Source organism: Lepus europaeus, unplaced genomic scaffold, assembly GCF_033115175.1.
Source record: "Lepus europaeus isolate LE1 unplaced genomic scaffold, mLepTim1.pri SCAFFOLD_266, whole genome shotgun sequence".
In the NCBI taxonomy this organism is placed as follows: domain Eukaryota; kingdom Metazoa; phylum Chordata; class Mammalia; order Lagomorpha; family Leporidae; genus Lepus; species Lepus europaeus.
Window position 1 is genome coordinate 134,096 of NW_026909146.1, and position 11,375 is coordinate 145,470.

Below are 11,375 nucleotides of genomic sequence, written 5' to 3' on the forward strand. Positions count from 1 at the left end.
CGGCCCACCCACAGGAGGACCCCTGCCCTGGGCAGGTGCCTCACGGGAGAGCCTGGGTCCATCACAGCCCGCACTGCCACACACCCTGGTGCCCCTGCACCCCCGTGGGAGACCTGCGCTGAGCGCCTGGCCCCTGGCTTCGGCCTGGCTGACACCGACGTGAGGGGTGAGCTGGCGGAGCTCCGCGCCTCTGTTTTTCAAATAAACTCACAGTCAGCACCCGGCCAGTGCTGGAAGCCCCCTGGCAGCGGGGAACCCCGACCACCCTGGCCCATGCTGGCCGCCTTGTGTCCTCGCTGCCCAGCCGGAGCCCGCTCCTGTTCCTGGCCATGTCATGTTCCAGCGGGAGGGGGCCCTGCCCTCTGCACCCCCCCCCCAGGGCTGGCACACCGTGGGGTGGCGATGGAGGGGCCCTGGGTGTCTCCAGGCCAGAGGTGCTCATGGCTGGTGGCACTGCCCGGGGAGCTCCGGCCCCGAGTGCGTGAGCACCTGGTTGGTGCCACAGAGCCCTGGAAGGAGCCGGTAAAGGAGCAGGGGTTGAGGGTGGAGGTGCGGGCACTGCGAGCGACCAGGCTTCCGGGCCGAGGTGCCCAGAACCCACGGAGGACAGGCAGGGGTGGGCCCCTGGCCCACGGCCACTAACACTTCTTGAGGGCCTCTCACCAGGCCCAGACCCCCACGTGGGAGGGGTTGTCCAGGCCAAGTCCCAGCAAAGGCCATGGGGTCAAGAGAGGAGGCGGGGTGGCTTCCACAGGCCATGCCCCCAGGGTGAGGTCAGGGTGGGTGAAGCAGAAGGGCGGCCCCTCCCCTTCCAGGGTGATGTGGGTGGCTCCGCCCCCTACCCCATGGCTGCTGGGGCTCAGACCTGAGCCCTGGTACCCTGGGCTGTGGCCAGCATGGCCCCCTCCTCACCACGCAAGAACAGTGGGGAAAAAAAAAAAAAAAAAAAGAACAGTGGGGGGCTGTCCCCCATCACTGCCCACCCAGCCTCCAGACACCCAGGCCAGCTCCCGCCCACACAGGCCCCGCCCCTGCAGGAGCAGCCCTGGCCCCGCCCACACAGGCCTCGCCCCTGCACGGGTCTCTGCCAACCTCCAGGATGGAGACCCCAGGGAGACTGCTCACCTCCAGAGCCTCTGGCCTGCCCACACAGCGCCCACCCCCGCGAGGCCAGGGTCCGAGCCAGCCAGGACCTGTGCCTGGACCTGACCCAGGGCAGGGAAGACGCTGAGATCCCTGGATGAGCTCAGCAGAGCCCTGGTCACCTCCCGTGTCCAGGGCTCGGCCCCTCACGTCCACCCACAGCTGCCATGGGCCAGGGCTCGGCCCGCCCACCCCGCGGGCGCCAAGGGGGTCCTGGCTGGACCCACAGGTGGCCCTCTGGGGGCCTGAGGGCACCGTGCCCTGTGTCTCCTAGCCCCTCCACGGCGGGGCTCCCCCACGCGGCGCGCCCACGCTCAGTCACGCGCCATGCAGCCCGTCCGCGTCACCCGTTTATTGAGGGAAGCGGCCGGTGGGGCGCACACTCGCTCGGGGCTGAGGCCCAGCCCAGCCGGAGAGCACCGCCCAGGAGGCTGGCCCGGGCAGCTCCACGCCCGCCGGGGCCGGGCCGGGGCTGGACACCCTGCGCTTCACCAACGCAATGGCGGCGGCGACTTCGCGCAGTCCTCGTGGCCGGGCAGGGCCCAGGAGCCGGCGGCACCTCTAGAACCCGGGTCTTCACAGAGCCGCGCCCCCGAGGGCCACGGGTGGACGGCAGCTGCTCCGAGCCGAGCTGGGGGCCCTGCCTCAGGGCCGGGCAGCCTGGTCCCGCGCGCGGCTGCTCCGAGGCGAGCTGGGGGCCCTGCAGCAGGGGCTCCTGGGCAGGCATCTGGAAGAGGAGGCAGGGGTGCTGTGAGTGAGCGGGCTGGCGCCGCCCATGCCCATGCCCGGGCTGGCCTGCGCTGAGCCGCACCTACGCTACACCTGCTCCAGCTCCTGGTCCTGCTCGGGCTCCTCCTCGTCGTCGTCGTCGTCCTCGTCGGCGCAGGCCTTGTCCAGCGGGGCCTCGCCGTCGCGGGCCAGCTCTTCCACGTGGGCCAGCATGTCGGCCATCAGCGCCTCCTCCAGCCGCTTCCGCACCTGCTGCACCAGCTCCTCCTGCTTCCTGGGGACGCACACGGCCCTCACCAGGGGGCGACCTGCGCCAGGAAGCTGGCCCCCGCCACAGGCCGGCCCCGCCTCTTCCTCTCCTGTCTCCCATCGTGCAGCAGCCGCCCAGCCCTCGCCACGCCGATGGCTCGGAAGCCTCCGTCCACAGCCCCCGGGCCGTGTGGAGAGCCTGCACCGCCTGCACCGGCCTGAACCCCAGACACAGCGCCCGCAGGCTCCCGCCGAGGCTCAGGGAGATGGAAAGCCCCAGGGCTGAGCCCTTCCCTGCCCCGCCCGGCCCAGCCCCAGGGAGGCTCCGGGCCGGGCTGCCTCCGGGCACTTAGCAGGGGGGCGGGGGGCGGCGGGCTGCGGGAGGTCAGCATGCTTGCGCACCGCGCGTGAGGGCCGCCATTCCGGTCCCACCCGTGGTCGGCTGTGCCCCTCTGCCTCTCTCCCTTCCAGCCCGCGGCGGCCCTAGACCACCTCTTCCCAGCCCCGCGCCCCGCCAGGGTGGCCGGTTCCAGCCGCTCCAGACTGGGGCTTGGCCTGGAGAGCCCAAGGGCCAGGGCGGGGCCAGCACAGCTCCTCCCTGGGGCCCCTCCCACGAGGAGGCGTGGCTACCTGATGTCCTCATCCGTCACCATGAAGGCCTTGCACAGGGGCTGCGTCGTGTTCAGCCACACGCCGGGGTTCTTCTCCACGGCGGCCGAGAGCTGGCCGGTGATGGGCATGGTGCTGGTGTGCAGGGCGCTAGCGATCGCTGACAACAAGGTCTCGTCCGTGCAGCCGGGACCTACCCCTAGCACGGCACGGGCAGGTGGCGCCGGCGGCCGGACTTCCGCCCACACCCACCCGCATCCTCCCCAAGGTCAAGTGCAAGGGCCTGCCGGAGCCCCTCCCCCAGCAGCCCGCTCACCCTGCAGGCCCTTGGGCAGGTCCATGGTCTTGACTAGCTCCTCGGCGATGTCGAAGGCGTTGAGGCCACTCAGCTTCTTCTCCCAGAAGAGCTGCCGGGACGAGGCTGGGTGAGGGCGGCGCGCGCCCTGCGGGCACGGGTGCGCACAGAGCACGTGGGGGGGGGGCTCACCTGGCGCGGCTGCTCCACCGCCTTCTGCGGGTCGCTCTTCACCTTGTTGCTCGGGTGGTTGGTGATCTTGGTCACCGGTTGCTTGAAGATGGAGGCCGTCTGCCGCACGGGCAGCGCCGTATTCAAGTCAGGCTTGCCCTGCGGAGACCGGGCGCTGCAGCGCGGCCACGGCGCGGGGGCCGCCAGGGCCAGCGCCCTGTGCTCCGCGGGCTCTCCCAGGCCCGGAGGGGCCCCTGCCGCCAGGGGGGCGGGCAGCGGGCGCTCCTGCGCGCACAGCCCCGGCTCCGCGGCCCGCGCCAGCCACGTCCGCGCCATGCGGGCAGGAGCTGGGAGCGACTGGAGCGCCGCCCCGCACCGGCCCGCCGACGTCACGGTGACGTCACGTGCGCTCACCTTGACCTGGTTGGACGAGTCATAGCGCACGCGCTGCCGACTCTTGCTCATCTTGCTGAGCAGCATCTTGCCCGTGCGGAAGTCAAAGGTGCTCAGATCCATGGAGCCGCCCAGGTAGCGCGCCAGCTGCGGCTTGCTGCGGAACTTCTTCCCGCTTGGGCTGGGGACACAGGCGCGGTCGGCGTGGGCCCCAGCAGCGGCGCGCCCGCCCCAGCCCACGCGCTCCGGACACTCCGGAAGCAGAAGGGGCAGCCGCGAGGGGGGCGCCTGACACCCCCGCCCCCCACCACGCAGTCTACGCGGGCGACTCCACACCCGGGTCTCCTCAGGAGCGCGCGCGCAGGCTTGCGGCCGCGCTAGGAAACCGGGCGAGGTCCGACCCTCGCTGCGCGCCCGCGGGGCTCCGCAGACCCAGGTACTACCTTGGGGCGCTGGGGATGACTTGGAAGCAGGGCTGCACAAGCCACTTTAATAAAACGGAGCCGCTGCTCGGGCACCCACACCCCGCATCTGAGCGCTGGCCGCTCTGCCAACCCAGCTCCCCGCGCCTGCGGCCGGAGGCAGCCGTGATGGCGCCTCTGCACACGCGTGGGACACGCGCTGTGGACATCCTGGCTTCAGCCCGGCCCAGCCCGGCCTTGGAAGGGGAAGGCAGGCGAGGGGCTGGCAGCCTGGGGACGGCCGCCAGGGCCCGCGCTCCTGATACGGAAACCTGCGCAGCTCCACCAGGCATCCTCTGCACGGGGCGACCCGAGCGGCCTGGGACCACTAAGAGCAAAGCGCATGGACGCACAGCGGCTTCCTGGCTACTGGGGAGGGGGGGCATGGCTGGCGCGCGCGGCCTTCTGCGTGGGGTGCGGAGAATGTTCTGGAATCAGGGGTGGCAGCTGCACCAGCGTCAGGTGCGCGTGGGAACGGCGACTGTCACGGAACGGGTTACTCGGATCTCACCGACACAGAAACACGTCCCCCGTGTTTTATTGAATAAGAAAAAGGACACTTCGTGAGGCCGCCGGCACCTCCCAGGCCAGCCGCGCTTGCCCCCCGGGTAGACCCCGACCCACTCTGGGGAGTCCGGCCTCGGGACACCGTGGCCAGCCGCCTGCACCTCTGCGGGCCGCCCCACTCCAAGCCACCGCACCCCGGGGCTACGGACCAACAACGGTCACTTGGCTGGCGGGACAGGCCCCGGGCAGGGCGGCAGCCACAGGGGCTTCACGGGACCCCGACCTCGCCGGGGAGGGCGGGACCCAAGGTTTCAGGAGCAAAAGGCAGGGTCCCCAGACACGGCTCCACCTCAGCACCAGGGGGGCCAGGGTTCCCGCAGCGACGGCCCGGCTGGAGCCCCAGGGCCTCGCCGCCCCCGCCAGCTGCTGCCCCCAGCTCAGGGGTAGGGGACCCAGGACGGCCAGCCGAGCGCGCCTGGCCCGCGAGGCTACCCTCGCCGCAACAGCCAGCGCGTCTACCCGACTCGGGTCCTTGCCCCCGGGGGTGGGGGGGACCCGGCCACCATGTGGGCGCGCCCCGGGGTCACTGCTCGGGGGAACCCGGCCACCCTGTGAGCGCGCGCCCAAGGGTCCCTGCTCCGGGGGGAAGCCGGCCACCCCGTGAGCGCGCGCCCAGGGATTCCTACCCAGAGGAGCACCCGGCCACCCTGTGAGCGCGCGCCCAAGGGTCCCTGCTCCGGGGCGAAGCCGGCCACCCTGTGAGCGCGCGCCCAAGGGTCCCTGCTCCGGGGGGAACCCGGCCACCCCGTGAGCGCGCGCCCAGGAAGCGGCATCTCCAGGCACGCCTGCCTGCCCCGGACCCCGCGCGGCTGCGGAAGCGCCCCCCGTGGAATTCCCCCTGCACCCCGCGCGGACCGCAGGCACAGCCCAGCCCCCCGCCCACGCCCCCCGCCCCCCGGGCAGCGTCCGGCCGCCGCCCGGCGCCCCTCGCCCCGCGCGTGCGTCCCCGGGGCCCGCGTGAACAAAGGCCGCGGGAGACGGCCCCGCACCACGCGGAGCCGCCGCCTCCGCCGCCGCCGCGCCGGGCACGCACGACGCACGCACGACGCACGGCGCACGCGCGGGGCCCAGGCCGCGGCCCGGGGCGGGGGGCGCTCAGGCCGCGCGGAGGCCGCCGGGAGGCGCCCGTTGGGGCCCTGCGCGGCCGGCGCGCTCATTCACCTATAGTAAAAGACATCCCTGTGGCCGGCCGACAGCCCCGACCTTCTGGGCACTTCTTCCCTCTCCCAGCCCTGCGGGAGCGCCGGGCACTCCCACCTCTTCCGCTCCATCGCGCCCGGCTCCTCGGCGCGCCTCCGGGCCCGCCGCCGCCGCCGCCGCCGCGCGGACCCCCGCTCGCCGCCGCCGCCGCCGCCGCTCGCCGCCGCTGTTCCGGCCCGCGGGCGCCCGCCCTCCGCCCCCAGCCGGGCGCGCGCCGGCTCTGCCGCCCTGCCGGCCCCCTCCCCGCGCTCGCCAGCCCCCGCTCGGGGGGCCCGCTCCGCCCACCCGCCCGCGCGGGGCCCCGTGCTGCGCAGCCGCGGCGCCGGGCCCCGCCCCGCCCCGCCGGCCCCGCCCCGCGCCGGCCGCACCAATCGGCTCGCGGCCAGGGGGTGGGGCTCCCGCCGCGGGGCCCAGTGTTGCAGCGCCGGGCCCCGCCCCGCCGGCCCCGCCAATCGGCTCGCGGCTAGGGGGCGGGGACTCCGGCCGCGGGGCGGGCGCGCCTGCGCTCTTGGCCGGCCCGCGGGGTCAGCGCGTCCTGGTCGCGGCGGGCGCGGCGGGGGATTCGCGCGTCTGCCCGGGTCTGCCTCCTGCCGGCCGAGAGATCCCTCGGCGCCCCGTGCCTCGCCGGGACGTGCATACAGCGGGTCCCATAGCGGTGCCGCACCGCCGCTACAGCCCGTCTCGGGGGTCCCGCCGCTGCCCCCGTCCGCCCAGCCTCCAGGCTCCTCGCAGGCGTCCATCCCCGGGGACTGGTCCCCTCTCCCGCTGTCCGCGGCCCGCGCCTACGTCCCGGCCCCGTGTCCGGCTGGAACCGACCCCAAGGGACAAGGAGGTGGCCGGAGCTCCCGGGAAGACCCTTGGCTGGGCCGCCCCGGCCTCAGTTCCGTTTCAGCGCCTGTGGGGTGGGCGAGAGCCGAGGGGCTCGGCGCGGACCGCAGAGGCAGCGCCGGCCCAGGGGGGTCGTGGCCGGCTGTGGGGTCGCGGGGACGGCCAGAAGCGTCTTGGTGCCGGCTGCGCGGCGTCGAACTTTCGTCCCTTGGCACTGAGTTTTGCAGGAGCTCAATCCAATCCCACGGCCCCTGCAGATTTTAATCCGGGAAAGCGCCCACCCAAAAGGCCGCCTCGCCCGGCCAGGGGGTGGAGCCTGGACACCTCTGAGGGGCATCGCAGCTGGACGGGGGGGGGGGCAGGCAGGCCGCGCCCAGGCACCGATGCTCCCCCGTCCGTGGAGCCAGCCCAGAGCTTCTTGACCCTACACCCAGAGGCCCCCTGGGAGGCGGTGGCCGCCGGGGCCGCTCAGGTCTGTGGCCCTGCGTGCCTTCTGGCAGGTGTTCTGTGACCGAGGGGGCTCGCGGGAGCTGCCCGCCTGGACCACACTGCGTGTCCAGCCGCTGCCCGTGGACGCCTGGGAGGCCTGGGCCTCGTGGCTGCTGTCGATTCTGGGTGCAAACCCAGAGACGCGGCCGTGGTGGTGCGGCGGGTTAAGCCAACACCTGCCACACGGTGTCACTCCCAGTCCTGGCTGTTCCTCTCCCAACCCCACTCCCTGCTCCTGCGCCTGGGCCGCCCCTGGGGGTGGGGTGGGGGGCCTGGCCCCTGTGGCCACCTGGGGCCGAGCCAGCGGCCGGAAGCCCTCTAAGAGCACAACACGGCCAGGCACGCGGGCGCTGCAGGAACACGCACACGGCTTCCCGCGTCCCTGGTCCCGGGGCTGGGATCCGGCCGCGCCCAGCCCTACCTGCCAGTCTGAGGGCTCTGTCCTGCAGAACGGCGGCCAGCCGCCCTCCCAACCCCCGACACTACTCAGACCTGACAGTGCCCACGGCGTCCTACCCCCGGGCTCTGAGAGGTCGGGTGGTCCCTGGGGTGTGGAGCAGCGTCCCTGGCTCCCACCCACTCCCTGCCAGGGACAACCACAAGAGCCCCCAGACGTGGCAGGAGGGACAAATGGGCGGGGGGACAGGCAGGTGGCCAGTCCACCGTTTGGGAAACTCCAGGGACAGGCGGACTCCCATGGGGGGGCTCTGGGGCAGGACCTGGAATGCCACACACCCCCAGGATTTTGGGGGGCTTGGGGACCCGCTGGGTTCCTCGGGAGTTGCAGGCGCGAGGGGTCCCAGATGCTGCCCCCTGGAGGAAGGGCCTGAACACCGACGTCCGCCCCTGAGTCATGGGGAGACGCCCTCAGTGGCCGTGACCACTGCCCACTGCCACAAAACGCGGGCACAGAAAAGACCCTGGGCTGCCGAGGCGGCCGGGAGGCAGGACGAGAGGACGCGGGCGGCAGGCTCAGTGAATTTAATGCTGGCCATGTCACAACCTCAAGGCCCCCCGAGCACCATCGCGACCCAGGCTGCACCGCACGTCTCCCTGGCGTCTTCCTGCAGCGTCCCCGGGGCCGAGGCTCTTCCTGGACACGGCGGGCACCGGCACACACCTAGAGAGACGGGAGGAAGCGGGGTGAGCCAAAGGCCCCGGCCACGGAGCTGCCCGTGCGGCGCCAGCGTGAACTGGGGGGAGGAGGGTCTCGCCCAGAGGCTGCCTTGGTGAGGCCAGCATCCCACGTGGGCGCCGGTTCAAGTCCCGGCTGCTCCCCTTCCCATCCAGCTCCCTGCTGATGCGCTCTGGGGAGGCGGCGGAGGATGGCCCCTGCGCCCGCGTGGGAGACCAGCGTGGCGTTTCAGGCTCCCCGCTTCGGCCTGGCCCAGCCTCGGCGTTGGCAGGAATGTGGGAGGGAACCAGCGAATGCCAGTCTGTGCCATGCCCCCACCACGCAGGAGCAAACCAGGGGTGGGAGGAGCCTGTGGCTGTGCCACGCCCCCACCACGCAGGCGTGCACCAGGGGTGGGAGGAGCCTGTGGCTGTGCCACACCCCCACCACGCAGGAGCGCACCAGGGTAGGGACCCCCACACCGAGCACGGACACCGTTGGGCTCTGAGGAGCGGGGCCATGGCGGAGGTGCCTGGCAGCCCCTAGGTGGAGCCGGACTCGGCCGGGTGGAGGCCTCGGGGAGCTCCCCCATGAGCCAGCCACGGCCACCGAGCCCAGTGCCAAGACTTACCGGTGGGGGTCTGTGGAGGGCGGGCTTCATTCATTGTCCTTGAACTTGCCGTTGATGTAGGGCACCCAGTCCAGAATCAGCCGCCAATCAGTGGCCCAGACCAGCCCCACGGCGCCCACGGCGCCCCACCTGCTGGCCGTGGGGACCCTGCGAGGACAGCGCGGTCAGGCCCGGCTCCCAGAGGCCTCCGGGCCCCCCAGACCCTGAGCCACGGTGCCCCTGACGGCGGCTGGACTCCCGGCTTCCCTGGGCAGGGCCTGCACAGCGGGGGCGACTGAGGTCCCCGCTTCCAACGGGGGAGCCCTGCGGGGGGACCCCTGGGCCAGTGTGGAGATGGCCGGGGGGGGGGGGCGAGAGCCGTCTCCCCAGCTCCCACGGGGCCCGAGAGGCTGCCGCCCGTGGGGTCCCTGGTCTCCCACGGCCCCTTTTCCCGTGGAGGCTGGAATTCGCACCCGAGCCCCCAGCGCACCGGCCCACGCTGGGACGTGCAGGAGGCACTGTGGCGGGGGCGGGGGCCGCAGGTGCCCCGGCTGAGTCGCTTCTTGGGACACCTGCCTCCCTGTCGGGGTGACGCGGGGCGCCGGGCTCCGCTCCACCCGCGGGTGGATTCGCCGCGCAAGTGGGCACTGGCCAGCGCCTCGGGAACCCTGACTCGGGGCTGGGCCCAGAGACGGCCAGAGGCGCCCGGTCTTGGTGGACACCGTCACTGCACTCGGGCGAGGACCAGGCGCCGGGGTCCAGCCGGCCCGCGCCCCGGGCAGCCGCGAGCCCAGCTCCCGCGCGCGCATCCAAGCACGGATGCGGCGGTCACCGCCCCGACGGCACAGAGCACGCGGGCGCCGGTCCTGCTCCCTGGCTCCAGCTGGTCTACACCGCACGCGGCCGCCCTCGGCGCCCACGGCCCCTGCGAGGTCCCAGCCTGCTCGGAGCCAGGGGGCCGGAGGTGGCCTCAGATCCCCGCGCCCCGCGGAGCCCACTTCCGCTCGTGTCGCCGGGGCGGCGTCCTCACCAGTTCTTGGCCAGCTCCCGGTAGCGCGGGCCCAGGAACCTGGTCAGCATCCCGGCTCGCTCCGCACCCTCAGGGTCACCCCGTCTGGCCGGCACGGCCGCACTGCGCACGCGCAGCACGCAGGCGCGCAGGCCCCGCCGTCCGCAGGTGTGCGCGCGCAGACCCGGAAGCGTTTGTAGTCACTTCCGGGGAGGGCACGGAAAGTAACGGACGCGGCGAGCGTCACGTGACCGCGCCGTGCGGGCATCGGCCAGGGAGGGCTCCAGCCGTGTCCTGGGGCGGACAGGCCGGCCCACCGGCCCCTCAGGCGCTGCTGGGGCAGCACGGGGCGCCCCGGACAGCTCTGCCCACCCGAGGGCGGAGGGGCGAGCCAGCGGCACCCCACCCCCACCCGTGTCCCTGGGGGCCGTGCACGTGGCTTTCACGGGTCTGCGTGTGGAGGCGGCCCCCAGGGCCCCGCACAGGAGCAAGACGATGCCTGGGCGGTGGCTGCCCGACTCTGGTGGACTTGGCCGGCAGGGCGGGCCGAGGCTGGAGGCGGGGGTCCCGGAGAAGCCGCCGCAAGAAGGGACCCCAGGACGCGGAGAGGGGGTCCTGCTTCCCCACCACCGCCTCCCGGCCCCGGGGGCAGCTCCCAGGATGGGGGGGGGTCCTGCTTCCCCACCATCGCCTCCCCGCCCGGAGCTGCCCCAAGACTGGGGGTGGGTACTGGGGCTCTAGACTGAAGCTCCCAGGCCCCTCTGCCCGACCTGCGCTGCAGACCCGTGCGCAAGTCCCAGGTTAACGCCCGGTCCCCAGCCCTGCACGGCCAGGACCAGCTCCTGCGGCCACAGGGAAGTGGCTGAGAACCGCAGGGCATTCCCGGGGGTCGGGATGGACAGCCGGGCTGGGGGCGGGACCGGGGGCCTGGATGCCGGGTGCCCAGGCCCGGGGATCTGAGGTTCAGAGCCAGGGTTGCCCTGGGCCTGTGCTGTGCCCGGGTCCAAAGCGGGGACCCTCCGAGTCCTGGGGCCCTGGGAGGGGGGAGGCAGACATGCTCCCTGGAGTGGTGGGGACCGTGCAGGCCAGGGCTGTCATTCCTCGGCGCGGGGGTGGGGGCGCTGCTCTGGGGGCTTCCTCTGCGGGCTCCCCTGGGGGGAGGGGGCCCGGGGACCTTTGGTCCGGGCAAAATCCAATTGAGGGCTGTGGGGTGGTGGGCGATGCAGGTGCCTGGGGAGGGGAGGGGAGGGGAGGGGCCGGAAGCAGCGCCGGCCCTGGACCCTGCGGAGACCCCCAGGCGCGGCGCTCTACGCGGGTCCGTTTGCACAACTTTTAATCGTCTGGTGGATGAGGGAGCGCGAGGCCGGAGCTGGGAACAGCAAGAGACACGAGACTTTTATACAAAACCATTTGTTGCTTACAAAACATAGGCCAGAAAAAGCGAAATAAAAAAGAGACCAAAGGCATCGAAATCTCATAACTAACATTCCTTTTATTTTCCTTAAAAA

The 11,375-nt window shown here is 72.9% G+C and overlaps 2 protein-coding genes across 3 annotated transcripts; both read right to left on the reverse strand.

Moving 5' to 3' along the window:
* Positions 1-1,475: 1,475 nt before the first annotated feature.
* Positions 1,476-5,947, reverse strand: MBD3 (methyl-CpG binding domain protein 3). 2 transcript variants are annotated; one of them, XM_062185089.1, is made up of 7 exons: positions 5,875-5,947; positions 3,611-3,770; positions 3,218-3,355; positions 3,047-3,137; positions 2,752-2,929; positions 1,955-2,146; positions 1,476-1,870 (listed from the first exon to the last, which is right to left on the reverse strand). In XM_062185089.1, exons 1-6 carry the CDS (start codon positions 5,886-5,888, stop codon positions 1,960-1,962), a joined length of 768 nt encoding a protein of 255 aa, XP_062041073.1. In that variant the 5' UTR covers positions 5,889-5,947; the 3' UTR covers positions 1,476-1,870; positions 1,955-1,959. The 2 variants fall into 2 exon arrangements, with proteins under 2 accessions (XP_062041073.1, XP_062041072.1); XM_062185088.1 differs by having other exon boundaries at positions 5,779-5,903.
* A 2,153-nt stretch (positions 5,948-8,100) lies between these two features.
* LOC133754672 (cytochrome b-c1 complex subunit 10) lies at positions 8,101-9,997 on the reverse strand. The gene is made up of 3 exons (XM_062185097.1): positions 9,889-9,997; positions 8,880-9,026; positions 8,101-8,254 (listed from the first exon to the last, which is right to left on the reverse strand). Exons 1-2 carry the CDS (start codon positions 9,936-9,938, stop codon positions 8,906-8,908), a joined length of 171 nt encoding a protein of 56 aa, XP_062041081.1. The 5' UTR covers positions 9,939-9,997; the 3' UTR covers positions 8,101-8,254; positions 8,880-8,905.
* Between the last annotated feature and the right edge of the window lie 1,378 nt (positions 9,998-11,375).